This window comes from Ursus arctos, unplaced genomic scaffold, assembly GCF_023065955.2.
Source record: "Ursus arctos isolate Adak ecotype North America unplaced genomic scaffold, UrsArc2.0 scaffold_6, whole genome shotgun sequence".
Classification (NCBI taxonomy): Eukaryota; Metazoa; Chordata; class Mammalia; order Carnivora; family Ursidae; genus Ursus; species Ursus arctos.
This window is the reverse complement of record NW_026623078.1, coordinates 70,961,488-70,985,109: the sequence shown is the minus strand read 5'-3', so window position 1 is coordinate 70,985,109 and position 23,622 is coordinate 70,961,488. Positions and strand designations below refer to the sequence as shown.

The following is a 23,622-nucleotide window of genomic DNA, read 5'->3' as shown; positions in this document are numbered from 1 at the left end:
CAGGAGATTTGACCAAGCTTCAATATCTTTACCTACAAAATGAGTTACACTTGCCCGGTCACTAGCACTAACATTCCTGGATGCGATGATGGGCAGGAAAGGATAGTATATTTCAACAGGCTATAACAGAGTATTTCAAATATTCTAACACGTTATCTCCCTAAGTCACTAAAACAGTCCCAGTAATTTCAGGATTTCTACATACAAGGACAGCTTCAAGACTGTGCGGCTCATTGCTTAGGTCCCATGACCTATTTGGTAGCCAGGAAATGGTTGCTATTAACAAATGCTTATGAGTAAGTGCTTGGGCCTCTTGGCACTTGGCGACTTCATATTCTCAGTTGTAACTATTTATGAATAATCTCAGAAACAGCCCGGCATGGAAGCAGCCCCAATTCTGCTGAAGCAGAACCCGGACCCTGACACGCTAAGGCTGCAGAAGCCAGTGGCGAGGAACTGAGTGTGTCCTGCTTCACTCAGCTCAACTACCCAGTGTCTTTGTCCTCACCTCCGCAACCACTTTTGTGAAGTGACAACCGATTCCGTCCTTCAATGTTTAAATTGAGCTGAAAAGAAAGCCAGATGCTGGTGAAAGAAGTAGAATGAAAATGGATATGACTCAGAAACCAGTGGTTCTTGGCCAGAAAAAGAGAACTTTAAAATAAATCAAAGAATAAGTGAAAGTAAAGGTTCTCCTGGTGCGAAGAACTCATGGAGTTCCAAGATGCAGCCCCGTGAATGAGCGAGGACTGGAGCCAAATGTTCTTCCCTGGTGCCCAAGCCATGTCACCTTTTTAAAAACATGCATTCCTCGGTGGCACTGACCTACTCAGGACTGACCATCCGTTCAACCAGTTTGGGGTTGGGGACCCCTCCGCTCCTCCCCATCTACCCCACGCCCGAGAGCGCACCCCTGGGCAAGAGCCACATCAGGGTGCATCAGAGATTAAAACGGCCACTGCCTTCTTTTACTCTTTAAAGCTTCTCTGTTCTCTTTTTTTGCTTTTTAAAGTAAAATACTTCAGTAAATATTACAACAGTATTTCAATTGGAAGCTCCTTGCTTACTCTTTTTATACAATGGAATCTTCCATTCAGGAAATGGTGTTTCCTAAATCAGCTAAACTTTGCCTTTGTTCACCCCTCAAACTGAGGCCTGTTCTACATGCGATCCAGCCACTTAAGCAAGTTACACTCCGACCGTTTCTGCAGGTACTAAGCAGACTGAGATACTACAAATGTCAGTGGCACGTAAGAAAGGAGACTAAGTAAAAGAAGAGTTGACGAGCAAAGAAATTCACAAAACAAGCCTCTAGTTGCAAATGCAACACGCCGGCTACACAAAATAAATTAGGCGGATTAAAAAGGTGAGCACGACCTGTTTCATTTCTTAGAAAGAAGTTCCATAGAGTCATGTCTTCAAAGTCGAGTACATTCATCATACCATAATTGGGTTGCTCTGGCTGTGCAGTCTGCGCAACTAGATCTTTATTATGACGCAGAAACAGTATTGTGTTTCTCAGAGTAAGTGCGTGATCAAAATATCTCTGTGCTTCTCCTTCACCAGTGCTCTGAACCTAAACCAAGAGAAAATAAATTTTGCAATTCCACTCTCCAACCATTCATCCTAATATATAATAACCACATAGTACAGACATTATCAAGAATCAGTAAACCAAAAATTTGCCCAGGCAATACTGAGACAAATCTTAACCTAAATCTCAGTTGAGTTTCCATTTGAATCCATCTTTGAAGATGACAGAGATTAGCCCGGCAAGTAAAACTAACAATTTTAAGCAACCAAATAATGCTAAATTGTACCAATATATATAAATTCTATCTCCCACATATGATTCAAATTGGATGCTTAAAAAAAAAAAAAAAAAAAAAGCTAAGATCTATAATATTCTGCTTCATCCAGAAAAGTACTCCAATCCATGGTCACCAATTATACTTCTAATTCGCATCACCATGTCCACAGTTCTGTATCACTGGCTGCAAGGGACAATGGAGTATGTGATTCAACATAGCTATTTCAACACCACTGAATATACAGCTTAAATTCATTCAAAAGGGATTCACTGAGTCCCTATTATGTGCTAGGTATGACCTGTCTAGGATGTAGGGACAGAACAGAGGACAAAACCCTATGCTCACTGGCCTTACATTTTAACACATGCACTTCTGATAGTAAGTCAGGTACTTTAATATGTAAAAATACATACATCCCAGAAACAACACAGGAAATGGAAGGACAGGTCTACAAGGGAAAATGACTAAATGAGATTGGCATTAAAAAATAAGATCAACCAGAGCACTTGGGTAGCTCAGTCAGTTAAGTATCGGCCTTCGGTTCAGGTCATGATCCCAGGGTCCTGGGATGGAGCCCAGCGTCAGGCTCCCTGCTCACTGGGGAGCCTGCTTCTCCCTCTCTCTCTGCCTCTCCCCCTGTTAATGCTCTCTCTGTCTCGCTCACTATCTCAAATAAAAAAATCTTAAAAAAAAATAAGATCAACCAATTACACTTAATCAAGATGAGGCTTCTTAAAAAATAGCTAAGAAACTATTTTTAACAACTAAACTTCAGACTAAAAGGCTTTCCCAAGAATGGCTACGTGGCATAAAAGGATATAGATATATAAAGAATAGAGTGACCTTCTAATTCGCTACATGTGATAAAAGACTAGTTAAGGTGAGAAAAATAAAAATCAGGAAAACAGAACTTAAAATATGCTAGAAAATAAAAAGTAATTGGCAAAAGATGATATACAGTATATGAGAAATGGGATTAACAAGATATTAAAAGCACTGAGGGAATAATGGATGTATAAAGGTGAAAATGAAAGAAACCAATTAATAGCAAGGATTATCTCAAATATAATTCTGCACTATCAAACTAAAAATCCTACAGAAAAGGAGAGAAAAAATGTTATGGTCTTTTTCTTTAAGATATAGAGAAATTAATGGAATCATCAAAAATCCTCTAAGTAGCATATTTAATATACAGAATTCATTGCTAAAGCACAAAAGGTACCAAAATTATTAGTCAAGGAAAAGATTCAGCACACAAACTATTAGCATAAACAGCAGACAACAACAAAAAAACAAAACAAAACAAAAAACCCAGGGAACGGAAAAACCATGAAAGGGCAATCGAGATTTACAGCTAAGGACAACTAGGGCTATCTTCATGGAGGGAAGAGGTGGCTATGAGCAAAAATGGCTGAAGTCTTCAAGATGCTAAAGGGGACAGTGAGAGTGGACATAAATACGGTACCCATGGACACTGCTCCAGATTTAAGACAAGGGAAACAAAAACTTCAAATAAAACTGCTGAAGAGGGGATCTCAAAGAGTCATAACAAAAAAAAAAAAAAAATCAAACGCTATTTTAGAAAAATGTAATTTAAAAACTTACACAGACTATTTCTATACCCCATTTCTTTTTTTTTTTAAGATTTTTTTTTATTTGACACAGAGAGAGAGCTGGGGGGAGAGAGAGCACAAGCAGGGGGAGCGGCAGGCAGAGGCAGAGGGAGAAGCAGGCTCCCTGCTGAGCAGGGAGCCCAATGTGAGGCTTGATCCCAGGGCTCTGGGATCACGACCTGAGCCGAAGGCAGATGCTTAACCCACTGAGCCACCACCCAGGCGCCCCACCACCCCCTTTCATTAAACCAAATCATGCTAAGTGATAGATAAAGTCCATAAACCACCTTGTAATCACAAAATGCGGTCCTCCACTCAATATTTTTAAGCATAAAGGACTGGTGCGGTATTAAGATGGGGAGTGAGGTAGGAATGAGCAAGAACACATCAAAAATCAACACATTAACATCAAGCAAGAAATGGTGTCAAATGCCGACATCCCATAATGAGCAATCCAGATTTACCTTCTCTAGTTCTATAAGAAAGCTGTCCAGAGACTCATCTGAGAGTTTGCCAACTTCAAACATTGTGACCGCATGGCTTTTCAGGTTCTGGCATAAAGAAACAAACAAAAAAACTAAAATGGATCTTAAAACCTTTTACAAGTCTATCATGAATAAGTTCTAATTTTCTCTTTTTATAGGAAACATAACATCTTACATTTCTATTATGCTTTTCAACTTAATGAAAGTTAACGGTGAGTGAGGTGCGAAGCTAACCCTCACGAAAAAGTTCCTACACTCCTCGAAGGAATATAAAACAAAGACGGTTGCATTTTGTGTTTTCGGGAATAAATCCAGTACTTAAAAAAAGGATCTCAAAGCATGAACTATTTGACATCTAATCTTTAAACACTGTCATATTTAAACAAGAATTTGACTTACTGGTGAAAGATTTCCCATCATTAAAAAGGCAGTAAGAGTTGAGTCAAATAGAAAAGCAATACGCTTTGTATGTCCTGTAGATAAACTCAAGCTGCTCACACTGGCTGTGTCGGCTGCGGGGAAACCAAACAAGCCATAACTTAAAATCGAATCAATGAAAATTACTCTTTTCTTACCACTTGGAATGAGAAAGAATTCCATTTCAACTTGATGTATAATAATTAAAAGTACATAACTAAATATAAGCAATTTTATAGTCCTAAGAGGCACCAGTCCTACCTATCTCCAAACAAAGAAAGTTAAAAAGATTTTTTTTAAGTACTTTTGTGGTAAATTTCTTGAAAGCCAATAATAAACCAAGACTAGATAACTGTCAGAATACTAAGACTAGCTAACCTAACCTCTTCAGACAAGTCACCTGGCTCAGGTAAGAGCCTGCAGTAAGAATAGGAGCTCATGTTGTGCTCCTCTCCCCCCGCCCCCCCCACCCCAACATGAAACCATGTGTAGCCCCTTCATGCACTATGCTTTGCCTCCCTCCTTTGTGCTTAGCCCTTGTGAGGCCTTCCCTCACTCACCAGCTGGCAAGCTCTTATTCATTCCTAGCCTAATTATCATCTTCTCCATGAAGGCTTCCCAAACCTCTAGGCAACAAGAGAGCTCTTCCTCTTTGCTCCCCACCAGCACCAAAACACTTCTCACATTGTTGTGGTTTTTGTGATTATATTGCCTTCTCTCTCCCTAGACTCAATGCTCAGAAGGAAGGTACTGTATTCAATGCCTAGCATATGGCTAAGTACTCAAAGACTACATATCAAATGAATGCTATCAAGAGCAAAAAGTCAGGTTCACTCTGTGAGTGTACGTATAGACACATGGCGTATCTATAAACAGACTCTAAATTAAACTGAGTAACTGCTAACCTGGATCTTCTTGACTATTTGTATCCGTGTCAGTAGCTGATGAAGCTTCTTGTACAGGACTCCTACTTTCCCCACCATCCCATGATAGCAGCATCTTTTGTGGATCTAAAGTACTCCTATTAATGAAGAATACATCCACGTTTTAAAAACCATATAAATTACATCTTATATAAAAAGAGCTGCTGCAGTCAGCACTCAAATTATGAATACCCACCCAGTCCAGTCTTATGTTCAAGCCCCCAGTTGAGATGTAGCCCCAAAATGTTCGGCCCACATACAGCAATGGTTCTTAACCAAGACCCACGGAGAGGCCTCAGGGATCGGAGAACTCTTTAAAGCTGTATGTAAAATACCGTATGTACTTTTCTCTGGGGAAAGGGTTCTTGTTTTCATCAGATTCTAAAAACGATTCATCACACAAAAGATTAAAAACCACTAATATACCGGGTTCACCTCAATTGACAGGTTGATAAATAAAATTGTTGTACATAAAACAATGTTTTTTTCAAAAGGAAACTCTAATATCTCATGCTGAATAAATGAGTTACTTTAATCTGTTTACGGATGGAACATTCCTCCACGATGAATGAAGCTGATCCAAATTTATTACTTGTCCCTTCTTATGGGCAAAGCCCAATCGGCAATACATTGAAACAGCATTCTGAAAGAATACAAAAGTTAGCATTTAAAATAAGCTAGACATCAGAATATTTGTAGAGAGAAAATATTGTCATAGACTCTGCTTATAGTGATCCTCAAACATTTTTATCACGTAACTAGAAAAAAACCATTTCTCAGTAGGCCTGCTCTTCCCCTAAGGTGTTCACAGATACAGAAGAGAGAGCGCTTCCAATCCTCTGGCCTGGCGCTCTCTAGGTCACAGCAGCAGAAGAGGCTTCTTTCGGTGACCTCGTCACTAGACACCGATCAGGCTGCTTCCTGCCTACAGGGGGCGTGAGTGCAGGCATTCCCTGCCTGGGGAGGGACAGTGCTTCAGGGCCCGTACCTTGCCCTCCTCTATCTTTGCAGGTACCGTCCTTTACTGTCCTCACTCCCTTGCACAGCCAGTAAGAATCTCACTGTCTCTATTTCTCAGTAGCTTGTCGAGACAAAAGTCTATAATAAAAGTCATTCGGTATTTATAAATTAAAAGGAGTATAAAAATCACATACCTTAACCAAGGATAAGTCTATTTCAAGGACATTTGCAAGCTAGAAAATAAAACAAAAAAATTATTTACACTCCTCGGATCATCAGTATTACACGGTTGTCATAAACAACTGAAACATAATCAGCGAAATTTTAAATTATGAATAATTCAAACACTGAATAAATTTTGAAATCAGAACTTCTTTCTTCCCTATGTCTAAGATGCTTAGAGTAGCATGAATCCATATAGCGACCATAAACGATGGAAGATTCTTTGCTCTTTAATTTAGTCTCGTTTAAAATAAGAAAATAATTATATCAATCGTCTACAATCCTTTTACCAAGAAATCATATAAAGTTATTTACCAAATTATGTTATTTACTAAAAAAAAAAGTTACTATGTATATACAGAAAGTAACTTAAGAATCCTGATTCAAGGGGTGCTTGGGTGGCTCAGTCGTTAAGCGTCTGCCATCAGCTCAGGTCATGATCCCAGAGTCCTGGGATCAAGCCCTGCATCGGGCTCCCTGCTCAGCGGGAAGCCAGCTTCTCCCTCTCCCTCTCCCTCTCCCACTCCCCCTGCTTGTGTTCCCTCTCTCGCTGTCTCTCTGTCAAATAAATAAATAAAATCTTAAAAAAAAAAATCCTAACTTAAGTGCATTAATGGTCTATGATCTACCCATGTATAGATTCTGAAAACATTTTAACTTTATCATTAAGTAACTTTATCTACTTTACACAAACTTATTTTATAATCCTGAGGTGAAGTTCACTCATAAGACATTGTCATACTTACCTCTGCAACATTAGTATGCTCATCTATTGAAACAAATATCTTATAGAGTAGAGTTTCAAAATAATCACCTTGCACCCGATTCATTACAAAACCTTCAAGAGGAGGAACTAAAACAAAATAGACTTTTATCAGTGATACAATTTTATAAAACAAAAATGCATAATCCAAATACCTATTCAAAAAGGGACTAAATTCAGCTTTTGATTTATTTTATCCACTCCACAGCAAGTTTTCTAAAAGCCCCAAAGTTAAGGCCTATAACCCCGTCTACATAGAGGACTCTGATAACAGAGCACGAACCCTACAAGAGTAATCCCACGGAACTCTCAGCATTACTGAGACAGGGGAAGTGCTGGAGGGCATGAACTGGGTAGCAAGGCAAGGGGACCGGGGCTGCTTCCAAATGGGGTGTGTTTTAATGCCTCACAGACAGCAGGGGTGACTGGGGAAAGCAGAAAAGCAAAGGACAGAGAACGGCTGTGCCAAACAAAGACCAGGTGGACAGGGAGTACCGACTGCCCTTCTCCCATCATTCCCAATCCATCCTGAGAAGAGAGGAAATTCACCTGCATGACCGCCACTTTTACCAGCAATCACTAGGATCATATGCTCTGTGGGGCTTTCTAGTCTGTGTCCTCCTCAGTGGCCTCAGCGGGAAGAAGGGCAAGACCTTCTTCAGCTAAGGAGGCAGCGCAGTGGGGGCTGTGCACCCGAAGGTGTATTCATACTCATTTCTCTCCATCTCTTTGGTCCACGCACTCTAAACCAATTTACTAGAGCACTCTGCCCAGCGGATAATGAAGAGGCACTATGCCTTCCTTTACCATCTCCCTGTGCACGTTTCCCTTGAAAATATCCTGGCAAGGAAGAGTGCCTAGGCCATCAAAGGATTTGAGTATCCCCATGTCCCCTGACCCTAATACCATCTAATTGCACCCAAAACCTAAGTTATTCCTAACAAAGAGAAATCAGAGAAAACTGAAGTGGTTGAAATGAAGACACCATGAAAAATCACAATGTACATTTCAGGACAGATTATTTACTTTCCAGATCTGGCTCGTGTCACTTTCTAATTTAGTGTTACCTCTAGTTCTAGTCATCCAAGTACTTTTAAGGATCATAGGTTTCTCTTCAGAAATATTTTAGAAACCCCATTATTTGATATCATTAATTCTTTCCCTACACTATCAATTGTGTGAATAACCGCAAACGTTTACTGAGCACATACTAAGTGCCAGACTACTGCCAGGTGCTTTACATACACAATTTCATCTAATCCTCTTAACCTCATGAGATGTTCAACACTATACCCCTATATTTTAGAGAAGAAAAACCAAGACACTTAAGAGGTTATAAATATACACACAAAAAAAGAATGACATAACTCTACATGAAGAGATACCAAGGAGTCTCCAAGATACCAAGGAGTCTCCAATACACATTAAGTTAAAAAAACAAAGTACGAACTACAACACACCGTCTGTGTAAAACTAAAACCACACAAAAAAGGATACATACATATACGTTTATGTGCTTAGCATACTTCTGGAAAGATAAACTAGAAACCTAACAGTGGCCCCTGAGATAGAAACTGGGTGGCCAGACACAGGGGTCAGAGGCAGATGTTTTTATACTCTTTTATAAATTTAGAATTTTATATCCTAACTATTGCCTTCTCAAAAATATGTTTAAAAAAAAACCAAGCTCACATATATAGGAAACAGACTGGTGGTTGCCAGAAGTGGGAGGTGGGTGAAATGGGTAAAAGGAGTAAAAAGGTATAAACATCCAATTATAAGATAAATAAGTCCTGGGGATGCAACTTACAGCACAGCAACTATAGTTAATAATTCCACAGGGCATATTTGAAAGTGGCTAAAAGAGTAGATCTTAAAAGTTCTCATCACAAGAAAAAAATTTTCTGCGAACTCTGTGTGGCGATGGATGTTAACTAGACTTGTTGTGGTGCTCATTTCACAATACATACAATCATCAACAGTACAGTGTATATCTGAAACCAACACAGCAGATATCCATTATAACAATAAAAAATAACAAAATAAAAATTTTAAACATGTCATTTTATAAAAATAAATAAATACAATGAAAAAAATACCTGGAAATAGCCAAGAAAGTGGTTTAAAAAAAAAAAAAAACTCACAAGGAAGGCCTGGCCATAACTAATATCAAAGGTTACTTTAAGTCACTGTAATGAAACAATACAGTAGAAAAATAAAAATAAATCAGTGAAGAAAAAAGGATATCAGAATTAGATCCAATGAAGAGGGGAATTCAATGTATGACAAAAGTTACGCTTAATTTCAGTGGTCATGAGTTATTGAAAAAACAGTCCTAGCATTTATCCAAATGTTACTGGTTTTCCACACAGAAGAAAACCAAGTTGGGCCCCTATTTCACATCAAATACAAAAATAAGTTCCTGTTACAGGTTTAGATTTGTATGACAAAAGTTTTTAAGAATTTTTAGACTATTTTTATATGTATCCTAGAAGTATCCTATTGAGGTGTAAAAGAAATCTAGAAACTATGAATGAAAGGGGAGACATAAACTGAGCAAGTACACAGTTTGAGGCATGATGGACTAAATATGTTTTAACAACAGACCCCTTCGTGACCACTCTCTTCAAAGTATTTCTCTCCCCCGATTTCTTTGTTTCACCATCATAGTGCTTGTTTTGTTGAAACATAGCTGAAATGCTTTCTCTGAAATCAACTTCAGGTAGTCTTTTGTGCTAAATTTGATGGCTTCCATGTTGTCAAACTGCTTTTCTTTCACGGGTTATTCCACACTGGGGAACATCCCATGTTCCATGGTGACAAGGAGGGTACCTTCAGCACTTGTAAGAGCATGAGTCTGTCTGTACCACCAAAAATTGCTAAAAGCTAAGACGAGCCTGGCAGAACACATCTCTGTAATGGAGTAGCCATCCACTTGGCCCTTCTCTGACCACACCTTTCAGATGCACTTAGTGCTAATGTGAGGCAATGTTTAACCACTCAGTCAACAGGGACTGAAATGAACTAATCAAAAACCAATCTTTTTAGGTGATTCTCACATGAGTCAACATCAGTTTATCGATGAGAGTAAAGACTAGAATAATGCATAATGCATTCCTATTTTCCCACAGTGACAGGAAACCACTACCAGCCCTGTCCTGCAGAAATCAATTCCTTGTCAAAACCTTTCCAATTGTACAACTAGTATTTTATTTGTTTTAGCAGCAATTACACAAACCAGAATTAGTATTTCATTACTTTTTGGCTGTCTTTCCAAACTTAAAATAGAATTCATGTATGCACATGGTTCAAAATCCATTATTAAAGGTCACAAATAAAGGTCAGAACACACTACAGAATGATAACCTGTTAGGATTCAACACTGATATGAGGGAGTATTTTTGTCATAAGCCGCTACCATCACTCAATAGTTAATAGCAAAGTCATGCCCTAGAAATTTTTGCCATTTTATATTTGATTACACAAATATTTAATATCTTAGTTTGATAAACGATACCAACAAGCAAGAACAACAGCTGAAAGATGCTGGGAAACATACTTGCAACACATAACCTAAATATAGTAAGTGCTTCTAAAAATTGGTAAGAAACCCAACCTAGAGAAGAAAAGCTCCACTGTGTTCAAGGATGTTAACCACATCTTCTACGACAGCAAAAAAACTATAAGCAACCTAAATAACCAGCAACAGGGGAATGTTTTAATAAATTAATACATCCACAAGGAAATACACAAAGGCTTTAATATCAATTTAACTTGGGAATGGGTGAAGAAGGAAGGGAGGAGTAGAAAAAGACAAAAAAGACAATAGTGACACGAAAATATAAGACAGGCAGGAGGAGTGAAAATATCACAGGTGACAGGACTGAACATCTGTAAAACCAAAGACAAAAAGAACAAAAATCTATAAAATCACTGAGTTGATTCGGGACGTGAGAAATTTATTTCAGACTTCCAGGATTTTAACATTGCGTGTAAAACAATGCAAAGGTAAGAATAAGGAATCTAAGTAAAACACACTGCAATGTCTTACAACATAACACAGGAGAAATGTCTTTCTTGAAAAAATTCTAATATCATAGATCTTAGAATGATATGTGTCTAATTTATTAGGGTGATACATGCAATGCCCAGCACCTAATAACCACTCAAAATCAGTGGAAAATATAAGCAAATACTCACCTGCTATACAACTGTCATCAGATATTGGTACATCCAGATAAATAAATCCTTTGTTATATAAGCCTACAGAAGCAAACGTACTTGTTTTAGATGGAATACTAAACAACAGTAAATTTAAAACAAACCAAACCAGATTCCCGATTTTCTATAAAGATTTTTACAACTGAATGCTAGATGAAGGAGGGAAAAAGAGCAAACAGATGAGGGAAAGAATACAAGTTTTCAAATCTATTTCCTTCATATGCTCAGAACTACAAAAATTTCCTTAGGACTCATTTGTAGAAGTTTCTAGTGTATGTGAATAACTGAGTAACAGCCACACTGGGAAACAATGGACTAAAGTCACAGTTCAAACAATAACATGCCTTTGGAAACAGTACTATGTGTACCTAATTGATAAAAATTGTTATTAATTGCTGAAGGTTTAAAGCAAGTTTTTACATTGACAAAAGACCGTTTCTACTAACCACTTACTATGTACTACATTGTAATCTAGTGATCCGGAGAGCTGAGGGCCCGCATCGATGATCTTATCAATAGCGCATTTCTCAGGCAAAGTGCATATCTAAGGAAAGCAAAGTATTTTCAGTTAAGTTCTACCCAAATTAATTCATTAGTCTCCTGAAATCTCCATGTTTAAATCAATGATTATTATGATTATTACATATGATTATATATTATTACATTTTATATTGTATATTATACATGATTATTATGTGTCATTAGCTAAATGTACCACATATTTTTTTCTTTTATCACCCTAGAATTCAAAGGAAAAAGCTACATACATAACCGCCAATTAAGGTGCCATAACATGCTACCACCAGAATGGGGGACAAAGTAATTATAAGTGCCAATACGTGCTGTTAAGTACTAAGTGTCACCTAATAAATACCAATACTTAATCATCTACTTTGAATGGGAATCAGATCCATTTGCTGACGCAGAATCTCTCAGATCAGAAGTTTATCCAGACTCCACACGGGTATTATCAGTGACAGGAAGTTCACGATCTTGTGACACAGTCTGACAGCTCTGCTGGGAAGTTCCTACACTGAAGCAAAATTTCTAAGCCTTCCGCTCATGGGATTTAATTCGTCTTCTGAAGTAAAATAAAATGCAAACTAAAAAAAAAAGTCCCCACGCTCGCTCTCATGCCTTCAACCACACAGAGACGTGAGCTGGTCCCGAGGCCCTCTGGTCCGCTGCCCCGCCCCTTCTCCTCTAAACTGGCATCTCTTCTACCACGCATAGGCTTCTGTCCAATGTGTCGGACCACGGGGAACAGCACTTCCCTCGATCCTGGCCCTCGCCCCCACCACAGCACCTCGCTTTTCAGTACAGCAAGCACTTCAGCAGAGCGACGAACAGCACAACTCCCACAGCAAACTGCCTGAGGTAAAATCCGGCACCTTCCCCACCACTGTCACTCGAACCACGCCTTCATTTCTCTGTGCTCACCTTCCTCATGTGAAATGGGGTACAAGTAACACACCCCGGGGCAGTTATGAGAATCAAAGGAGACAATATAAAAAGTGTGGGAAGAGAGCCTGGGCCATCCAGCGCGCAGCAGGCGCTCAAGAAGCGCCGGCCAGGATCAGGGCTGCCAGAGGCAGCATCACATCACTTGAGATGAAACCTCTGCCTAGTGGAAGTCCCCAGAGTACTGCACATGAACCAAGTCAAGTCTCCCTATTATTTTATTTTTAAAGATTTACTTATTTGAGAGAGACAGAACGCGCATGCTCGCACACACCGCCGGGGAGTGGGGCAAATGGAGAGGGAGAGAGAATCTCAAGCAGACTCTCTGCTGAGCGTGGAGCCTGATGTGGGACTTGATCTCACGACCCTGAGCCAAAATCAAGTCAGACGCTTAACTGACTGAGCCACCCAGGCGCCCCTCCCTCATTATTAAAGAGTATCTTTGAAAGCCACCAATTTTCTAGCCTACTACGGTCATTTAAAATTTTGAACTTATGCTTAATTTTCTTCAGGAAAACCAAACAGTGTTACGCTTTAGAAAAATGACAAAACTAGAATTAAAAGATATAAGCTAATTTGAAAAATAAAAATCCAATGTTTAATTTCTAAAGGTATCTACCTTTATGTCATCTTCTGTGATATATCCAGCCTGTACCACCCACCACGCCTCTATGGCAATCTCCACCGGCTTCACTGGTAGAAGATCACGAGCTGTTTTCCTTCTGAAAAATTTCTGCAATTGTACAAACATTTGAGAATTTGCAATCAGCCTGAAATCACTACTTTTTTTTTTTATTGATCATAGTATAAGACTGTTTCTCGCAGGCTAAATAAATCTTTCTAAATTCTCCTGCCTTCAAATCTGAAGAATTTTAGATATACTGAATAGAGAAAAGTCATTCTTCAATTATTCCAAAGTAAATTACTTCAAAACACTAATCATCAAGTCTGGATCTAAATCCAGAAACTCAAAGGAAATTTAGGAGGTAAAAATGAATTTGGAGAATGTGTCCTTATTTCACCCATCAAGTGAACGCTGGGAGTGGAATGAGCAAGTAAAAAGACCAGCAGAGCAAAGTTAATTTTTAAAAATAAATGTTTTATTCCCTAAATATTTTAATTCGATAATCATATAAGCATAACCTAGAGAATATGGAGGAGTTGTTCAGGTATTATTTTTGTGTGAAGCATATTTTGCTTGATCAAAGAAATTTCATTATTTCTACCACTTAAAACAATCAGAACGTGTGATAACAGGGAAGAAACAAGAAAGGAAGGGAAACAACTAACTTACTTTTGATGACCGACACTGATTCATCAGGTCAATGTACTGGTTTCTTCCTATGCCAAGAAGTCTTAGACCTGAAAGAAAGAGCCTTTCCTTTAAAAACATTTAATGTATCTTAAAATATCAGTACACCCAGGTCTTTTAGGAAAAAACCCTTGGCTTTTGTTCATCTTTTGATGACTGATTAACAATCAATATCAAATTAAAAGGAATTCTTCAAATGAAATATAAAAGAAAACCAAACTGGGAAAGATGAACTCAAGCTGACACCTCTGACAATGTCACATGGAAAAATCTTTAAAAAGCAGAAACGCTCCCAATATCAGGAAGTCGAAGTGTACTTCTCAGCAAAAGTTTGTCCTTACACAAGAGAACGGTGTCACATGTCAAATACATACTTCCTTAAAATAAGCATAATAAAGCAAATTATTTTAGTAACAACTGTGCATCACGCTGCAAAACCATCGTGTACAAATTTTCTTCCTTGGTACATAACACAGCCCAAGTATCAGAAAGAACTTCAGTTTCTAGAAATATATAGACTAGTCTCATTTTCCTCATTCTACCCTCCAAAATATTCCTCCCTTAAACATTTAGACTAAACCTTATACTTGACTTGCATCAACTGATAAAATTCCTACGAACAGTGTTGCTTGCTGTTCCCATGCTTCAGGTGTTTTAGGTTAAAAACACACACGACGAGACAGACAACAGCATGCATGCACAAAGACAGACTCTAATCGTTACCTTCAGCATAATTAAATACTTACAGTCAGCAGCAGTAAAATTGGGCAACGAATCATAACTTTTCTCACTGTTCATGATGTCCTTTCAAAAAGAAAACAATTAAAAATTCTAAATGCAAAATGTCCTGAGATAAAAACATGTGAATAAGTATGTATTACGATAGCCAAACAGAATAATACTTACTGGCCAAAGCACGGAGATTAGAGTGTGCAACCCGAAGCACGCGTGCCACACTGTGGTACTTGCTACGTGGTCCCGACCCAGTAACTGAACATCAGACCTTCAGGTCTGGGTTTCTCACAGCACGCTCTGTGAGTCCCAAACATCTGCCCTGCAACTTCTGCCCTGTGGAAGCTATGCAAGGAATCCCTCTTTCAGAGCTCCTGGTTCCTGCCTCCCCACACCTCATGCCTGATCCTAGACTCATGCCCTGCAAGAGCAGGCACCCTGTGTCCTGGTTCCATCAACATGCAGCTGAGACACGCACTACCAACAAAGATTGTAACCACTTAGTCCTCTCTGCTCCTGTGAGACCCAACCAGCAGCAGAGTGAAACTCAGTATCCAGCTTCTTCCAGTCCCCATCTGTTTCTCCAATAATAAACCAACTGTTTACTGTGGGGATAGGGCCCATTTTCAACCCAGGAGCTACACCCAGTGGTATAAGAACAGAAACCAGACAGACGCAAGCACATGGACATAACTGAAAGCTGGTAAAGGGGAAAAACCTCCCCCTATTTTCTCTCCTAAACCTTGTGGTCAATACCAGCAAAATAATCAGAGAGACAGCCACGATTACTCTCCTTACTGATGAGCTATCGCCTGCATTCTGCTGTCCTGGTTCTAGTGAAAAGGGACTGACAGAAACCAGAGCTGTCAGGCCTCAAACTTTATACGAATATTTCCTCCCAAAGAGGGACACAGAGACGCAGGAGATGCAGGACAGTGTAAGTGCCCATGAAGAAGGGGCTCGGGGGGAAAAGCAGAGGTTGCTCTTGCAAAGGAAGCCACATCAGAAAGTGACCTTGCTGTTCCTGCATGTTCCCAACTCCTCCAGTTCTAGGCTTCCCCCTGCTCTGGAAGCAGCTAGTGGGCCCAAGACTGTAGCACTCAGATAAAATTAAGTAGCAACTGAACACTAGATAAACGCTGCCAATCTTTACATACAGCTCACTTAAAAATAATATATTTAAAGTTACCGATACAGGCCTAAAAACTGCCTTTGGAAAAACGCTAACACCTGAAAGTTAATAAAAATGGCAAGAAATTAGCAGCCAGGACCACAAAAATATTTCTCTTTTTCTGACACATGTATTGCATGTTGGGTTTACAATCATTAATTCTTTCTCTAGTCAGAGAAGTTAAACACATTATTTCTCTGAACTCCATGTTCAGTTCTGTCACCCACATTTTCAACCTTAATCATGCATTAAAAGCAGCTGGTTTTACAGACTCTGCTAACAAGAAGACTAATGCTACAACAGCACAGAGGGTCAACAGTGCCCCCAACAGCAGGTACCTTTCCACTGTGAAAGCCCGGACAACAACTACTTGTACAGTGTGGATGACACAGTTAGCTTGTAACCAACACTCCTTTTCCACTGTAAACTCAGAAACAATGCCCACTGGGGCCGAGAAGGGCACAGCCGGTCATTATTCGCATCGTCATTGACGACATGTAGTCCCGTCCCATTCCTACTGGCCCACGTACACCATAAACTCACCTCCATGATCCCAGTATAATAGGAAAACGGTGTTATCCTCAGGCCCTTCACCATGATATCTGACAGATGGTAAGGGTACAGCATGAGATGATCACGGCTGTACTTCAGTAGTTCCTCGTAGTATTTGCGTTCATCCTTCTTGACATGTTTAACTGGGGAAAGAGGAATTTTCCATTGTCAGGTGTCTTACAGTTACATATAACTATAAATGCAATAAGAACTACTTCACAAACCAACAGTACCTGAAAATAAAAGCATAGTAGTTGGAAAAGAGCAAATGAAATGATCTAAGTTGGAACAAAGAAAGCAATTATGCCACAAAAAACAGGCTTCCGAGTATACAAGCGGAATCTGTAACAGGACAGATAGTAGAGAAAGAATTCTTACTACATCAGAAAGCCAAGGAAGCAATCACGGAATGTCCTCTCCAAAAGATGCAAAACACAAGCCAGAATTCATCAAACCCTTTACTATACTACAAGAGGGTGGGACTGAATCAAGTCTATTTCAAAAAATTACTTCATTGTTTTTGTTTTTTAAATGTAAAAAGACGTCTGACTCCCATGAAATACATTTAAATAAAAAAGCTGTCTCTGAACCACTGTGCTTAAACTGAGAGTAACACATGGAAGGGAAGACTGCAGCAGGGCAATGGAACTGACTAATTCAGTCATCTCACAAATAAAAAAGGAAACATTTAAAGAGAGAGTTAATTAAACTTCTAGATTGGATTGCTTGCTATTGCTCTTTGTAAAGATACATATCTTTCAGTAAAGGACATTTTTAACTTTTAAAAGAAAAAAGAAAGAGAAAGTTAAAAAAAAACAAAGAACCAATTATGCTTAAAATTCGTTCTAGTTATTACAGAGTTTTCATTAAATTTATATTTGGAAAATTTATGGAAAAAAACCTACAAAATCCAAAATCAAAAACTATTAAGAATTAATGTACTTCTCTTCTGGCTTATTTTCTCACTTAAAGTGAGAAAAGTACATATGAATTGAGATTAATATTCTATAGGTAAAATGAATTTACAAATGATACTTTAAAAAAATAATCTGAATCAGATATAGAAAGAAAAATCTAGTTGCTAATACAAACTGTTGTTAGGTGGGATGGGTCACTACGGAGCTTCCTAAATGTCTTATACGGTATAATTTCAGTACTATGAAATATGGATTGAAAAGATAGGATACATTAATGAAAATGGTAAACACCAATAGTCATTTCCACCTTGATGTAAAAATGCGTCTACTTACCTAAGTTGTTTCTATATCGTAACTGATTGCGGATACTGTACAGGACAACCTGCTTTTCATATTCTCTCTGTGAATTTCCAAGACTCTAAAAAAAAAAAAAAATTCAAATAGTTTTAAAAATAGCTTCTGAACTAAACAACAGTACTTTTCCAGCATACAGTTTCAAAACCATGCCCCCTAATTTTATCCTAATACCTCTAATTTCCAAAACAAAGAGCGTTTTCTTAAATGTTATTATACTAATTTTCATGCTATAAGACGGAGCAAAAACTCAATGTGTTTATTTTCAGTTTGCCTTTCTGAAAGGACTTACTGAAATTTCCTAAAGTACTTAATTATCAAATAAAAGAGCAGTCCGAGAGCACAACTTCATTAAGTCAACAAAAAACTAAGTTCTACTTAAAAAGATTTCTTTCTTGACTGCTCCTAATTTGTGTGTGTTGAATGAATGGACGGATGGATGGACGGATGAATGGATGGTTTCTGGCACCTACATATCTTTTTTAATTTAAGAGTGGCAACTAAAGACAGATCCTTGTCTGCTAATTATTTACATTTGAGGGCTTTGATTATTAAAAATTAACATTTCTGGAGAAAGTACATTTCAAATGTACCTCTAAATGATAAGATGACTTTTTTCTTTTTTTAAAGATTTATTTATTTGAGAGAGAGCACGCACATACATGCAAGTGTGGAGAGGAGCAGAGAGAAAGGGGCTGAGAGAGAATCTCAAGTGGACTCCCCGCTGAGCACAGAGCCTGATGCAGGACTCAATCTCAGGACCCTGAGATGACGTGAGTGGAAATCAAGAGTCGGACGCTTAATCAACTGAGCCACCCAGGTGCCCCCACAGATGCCTTCTTAAAAACATCATCTCCTTATGGTTTTGTTAAAAAACATTTAGACAATTTTAGAATTCTGGTACATTTTTTAATAAGCAAAAATATCTCTAGCCGTGCTTTGGTGTTTTAAGTTCAAAACTGGGCTCTCATAAAAGCAAAGAATAAGTATGTCTGATTACAGTCAACATTATAGTCAATGTTCAACCATAAGCTGAATTTAACATGACTGCTCTCCCCCTTCTAATTATTAGGTATGATCTTTCCAACATGCTGTAATATAAAATTAGACATCTCAGAAACCAATGGCAGAAAGATCAGAGGATTCAGTTATTATACTTCCTACTCACAGGTCTGAAAGCCAAGGTAAATGTTCATACGCATACTTTCAAAAAGGCAACCTTCACAAGACAGGTAAGACTCACATATGAATAAACTGGAACATAACTGGACCACCGGTGGAATGTATATTAACAAAAAAGTGATGATGTGAGAAAACAAAAATCTTTCCTCCTGCATCTAAATCCATTAGTTTGTCATAGGTTAAACGGTGACCCACACTACCGCCAGAATATATGTGCTTCTATTTTTTTCATCCATTTTAACATTTCCAGTGGTTAAGAGCAAAGTTCATCATAGAGAAACTACCCTACATCCTCTACGCAGCACCAGAGCCTGGGTCAGTAACCAAGATGTTGAGAGGAGTTAAAATACTGGGCTTGCTTCACACTCGTAAAGGGTTTTCTCAAGCTTTGCTGCCAGAGAAGTCTCTTTCTCAAGGAACACGAAACACACATGCACACAGAGCACACACTTCGGCTAGAACCTGAGCAACTTTCACACTACAGGTTGTGCTCTTCTGTTTTAAAATAAATCTCTTCATTTATCCCAACTTACAACCATGTTCTCCCTTTCTAACCTCATTCCTGGGAATTCCAGAACAAAAAGTGTAATCAAGCCACTCATACAAAATGTAAGGGCCTGTTATTTGTAAGCTAGTTAGAGAATACAATGTTTAAACATCTAAGCCTTCGTGCCAGGAATTAAGGAACGACTGACCCTGATCAATCAATACATATGTGTTCCCACAAATACCTAAAAACTGCATTAGAAGTTGATTTTGTTCTTCACTACCCATATACGTAAAATAGAATTGCTTGTTCACAAAGATTCTTTGGCTTCTCTCCACACCCACCACAAATTTCCCACCATTCACATTACGAAACACCGTTCCCACTACAGGAGGCAAACTAAAAGAAGGTTCATTTTACTCTGAGTCGTGCTGACCCTGCAGAAATAGTGCCCAGGTCCGACAAATGAAGCAGAGCTGCACAGAGAAGGCACTGTAACAGATGCCAGAGAGACACACGCACTGGCCGTGAAACACCCACTGTGCATCAGATTATGCTGACAGCAGAAAGAACGTTTTTCTAAAGACTTTGCTCTTACAAACCCCAATCACACTCCCCTCCCACAAAAAGGATACACACAACTTTTATTGATCTTTCTTAGATGATACAGAACCTCATCATAAGACTTTCCCTAAAATAAAATAACTATGAATTGTTCCTGAATAATGAATGCAAGAAGATACTGATGAACTACAGAAAAACCCTGAAATAATGGCCTTATCTACAACTTTTAATGTATTTTTTAAAGTCTTGCATAGCCCATATCACATAAAAACAGTTCATCTCATCCACATAAAAAGCTACTGGCTTTACATACATTTTGTAAAAATCTGAAATCCCCTTCTTCCCGCTTGACATACACTTTTAAAAAAAAATCTGAAATCACCTTCCCCCAGCTTTCAGAAGTGGGAAGTGAGTCATTTCCAAATTAAAGTGATCAATGCTTACTGGAAACTCTATCAAAGGCTTTAGTATCTATAATGGCAAAAAACAAATTCTTTCCATACAAGGACTATTCCCCACTTTTAAAATGACTGAGCTTTAGGTCCTGGAAAAATATCACTGACTGATACCATCACTCATTCGCTTCAAAAATATTTACTAAAAGCCAACCATGTGACAGGTGCTCAAAATACAAAAGCAAAACCAGTAATGTAAGCAGCAAATGCAACACAGTGGGTAAGTGCTATGGGTGGGAAACACAGTGCTGCGGAGGTCAACTTCTCCAGATGTAGAAGGTCAGGGGAACCTTCCTGGAGGAGTTCTGACATTCAAGAAGCTATCAGTGATCTACTGGAGACAGTACAGGATTGAACTGGCCTTTTCGAAATCTCACCCCAGTGTAGTGTGAGGAATGAATGTGAGGGAGTCCTACACTGAGGAAGAGAGACCAGATAGAAAGCTGATGTAGCAATTCAAGGTGGAGCTTGACCTAGGCGAACAGTAGCAAGGCTAGATAAGTCCAAGGAACTAACTTGTCCAGATGGGATTTCCAACACCTTCTGCAAGTGGAAGCTTATCCTAAGCTAAAACAGCTATTCTTTTAAGTGATCTTACCAAAACAAATTTTAATTTAATGTCACATTTCTACCTAATTATAATACTGATCTCTGATTATTTTTAATAGTCATGACTAAGTATTAGATATGCTTTTGCCAATACTAATTGAGATCAATTATTCATGCTGAACATAACTGAATCATCCATCTTTCTTCCATTATGCTACATTTATTTTTGTGAAAAGAAAAGTAGAGAAAAGATGGAAACAAAGAGAAGGAACTGTTGGTTCTTCCAGTTGTCTTCGAATACACCACAAAATCTTAAACAAAAGCACCGAAGCCCTCATTCAAGCTTAACAAGAGAAACTTACTCTTTCAAGTTTAGAGCTTTGTTCTTCCAAGTCAAGATAAATGCCACATGGGCAGCCACTGACAACCAAGAATTCTTAGTTCCTTTATCTTTCTACTTTCTTGTTTGTTGGGTATCTTATGGTGAAAGCACTTTCCCTGCCATGTGATGCCTCGCCAGAACCTTAAATTATTCTTTTCCCAGTACTACGCTCCCATGCTGAGTGAGGAACAAAGTAATAATCCTACACCATCACCACCACCATCCCAAACTTTCCAAATGTAACCGGCCAGCACCAACAGAAAACAGAATTTCACTCTCAACCACGTAGAAAGGGAGGAACTTGAAGGTCAATCTATGGCCAGGGAAACAGCGCCTTATATGCAGCATGTATCACTACCTTCATAAGGTTCAACACCACCTGCCATATTTGGTACTAGTTCATTTATTTGTTTATTGTCTTTCTTTACTAAAATGTAAGCTCCATGAAGGCAGGGTCGATCTTGTTGACTGGTGCCAACTACTCGCACCTAGAACAAGGCACAGCATGCAAGTGTTCACTTAATATTGGTTGAGCAACTGAGTAAAAATGACACTCAAGCAATTGAGAGTTAACTCTCAAAACAACGACAACGACAACAAACCTCCTGTCACTCTCTTGCTGAAACATCTCTAGGAAACCTATCCTGTCCAGAGGATACAGTCCAACAAACAAAACAATCAAAGTAGGAAAACCCCTTCAAAATCTGGCCCTGCCTGCTTTTCCAGTCTTATCTGCTACCAACCACCCTCGGCTCACTCACAAAACCCCACCTCTAAACACCAATATACCCACATCTCCACCACCCGTGATACTAAGTTGCTAGCTACTCTCAACACGCTCTTTCACTTGTCCAAGCCCTTAAAATAACTTTCCCTCTCCCCGGAAAATCTTACTCCCTCTTATCGCTCATTCGTCCTTTAAGGCCCAATTTCAATGCCTCCTCCACACAGGCTCCAGACACTCCGTGGACAATTTCTTACTCCTCTGTGTGCCCACATATACTACAATGCAAGTACGTATGAGCGGCTATCATCCTGTAACGTATTCAATTGTTCCTCGTCTATTCCCCACCATCCTGAAGTTCTGGAGGTCAAGGGCCGCGTTAAATAGGTTTCGCAAGCGCCTAACCCAGTGCCTGGTTTAAACTAGGCTACGGGCAAAGGTGCCAGGCGAGTCCACCCCATTTAGCAACGGCCCCATCCTGCCCCTGTGGCCCCAGAGCCGTCCCCTCCGAATCCCTGACCTGCGGGACGATTTCCCCAGAACCACGGCGGGGGAAGGGCGGGAGTGAGCCGCGAGGGGCAGCCCCGGCCCCGCCGGCAAGGCGAGCAGGTGACCGCAGGGCGGGGCCCCGACCCCAGGTTCCCGCCGTACCTGCCTCACGTTGGCCGGCAACTTGGTCCAGGGGTAGTTGTGCCGGATGTGGAACTCCACGTCTATGTTCATGATGCCGGGAGCCCGGCCGGCAGCCGCCGTGACCGCAGCTGGAACGACGCCTCCCGCTTGCCCGCCCTCGGCCTATCGGGGAGCCCGCGGGAGGCCCCGCGCCTCACACTGCGGAGGGCCGGGGCTGCCCCATGGCCAGGGCTCCCGACAGCTCCGCGCTGCCGGGCCACGGGGCACAGGAGCAGCGGAGATCCTGGCAGGAGCGCCTCTGCAGCTCCAAGTTTCTTCCTAGTTTCGGCCCGCCGGAAATGGCTTTGGGCTCGCGTCACTTCCGCCCTCCGGCGCGAGCCTGGAGGGGCGGGGCCCCGACTGGCCTCCTACCCCGCCCCCAGAGTGTAGGGGGCGGGGCAAGAAGATGGTGAGGCTAAGCGCTGGGTAACCGCCCCCTGCCCACGTGTTTGGCTCCTGCTGTCAGTCTCTGCATGCATTAAGATAAATTCCTGGGTCTGCATCGCCATTGTTGGATGTCCCGTTTTCTCCAGTTTCAGGCACTGGAGTAAGTTGTCTAAGATTGATGGGCTTGGGGAGGAAGTCATAGCTGGCTGCAAATAGAAGAGCAATGAGCCTCCCCACGAAGCCAACCCTGAAGAAGCTCTCCAGTCAGTGAGGTTGGGGAAACTGGACAGCTACAAGCAAAAGAAT

At 39.9% G+C, this 23,622-nt stretch overlaps 1 protein-coding gene across 2 annotated transcripts in view; it reads right to left on the bottom strand.

Moving 5' to 3' along the window:
- Nucleotides 1-23,230, bottom strand: part of FAM91A1 (family with sequence similarity 91 member A1) — a 43,272-nt gene extending 20,042 nt beyond the window's left edge. Inside the window, exons 1-15 of one of the 2 annotated variants that reach the window (XM_026495459.4) lie at nucleotides 22,909-23,230; nucleotides 17,894-17,978; nucleotides 16,635-16,786; nucleotides 14,935-14,992; nucleotides 14,171-14,238; nucleotides 13,496-13,609; nucleotides 11,869-11,959; nucleotides 11,395-11,457; nucleotides 7,178-7,284; nucleotides 6,404-6,442; nucleotides 5,780-5,892; nucleotides 5,232-5,347; nucleotides 4,309-4,421; nucleotides 3,889-3,975; nucleotides 1,444-1,576 (exon numbers count right to left, since the gene is read on the bottom strand). In XM_026495459.4, coding sequence (XP_026351244.1) covers nucleotides 1,444-1,576; nucleotides 3,889-3,975; nucleotides 4,309-4,421; nucleotides 5,232-5,347; nucleotides 5,780-5,892; nucleotides 6,404-6,442; nucleotides 7,178-7,284; nucleotides 11,395-11,457; nucleotides 11,869-11,959; nucleotides 13,496-13,609; nucleotides 14,171-14,238; nucleotides 14,935-14,992; nucleotides 16,635-16,786; nucleotides 17,894-17,978; nucleotides 22,909-22,980 — 1,411 coding nt within the window. In that variant the 5' untranslated portion in view covers nucleotides 22,981-23,230. Of the gene's footprint in view, nucleotides 1-1,377; nucleotides 1,577-3,888; nucleotides 3,976-4,308; nucleotides 4,422-5,231; nucleotides 5,348-5,779; nucleotides 5,893-6,403; nucleotides 6,443-7,177; nucleotides 7,285-11,394; nucleotides 11,458-11,868; nucleotides 11,960-13,495; nucleotides 13,610-14,170; nucleotides 14,239-14,934; nucleotides 14,993-16,634; nucleotides 16,787-17,893; nucleotides 17,979-22,908 lie in introns of both variants that reach the window. The other variant, XM_026495458.4, reaches the window with a different exon arrangement.
- Between the last annotated feature and the right edge of the window lie 392 nt (nucleotides 23,231-23,622).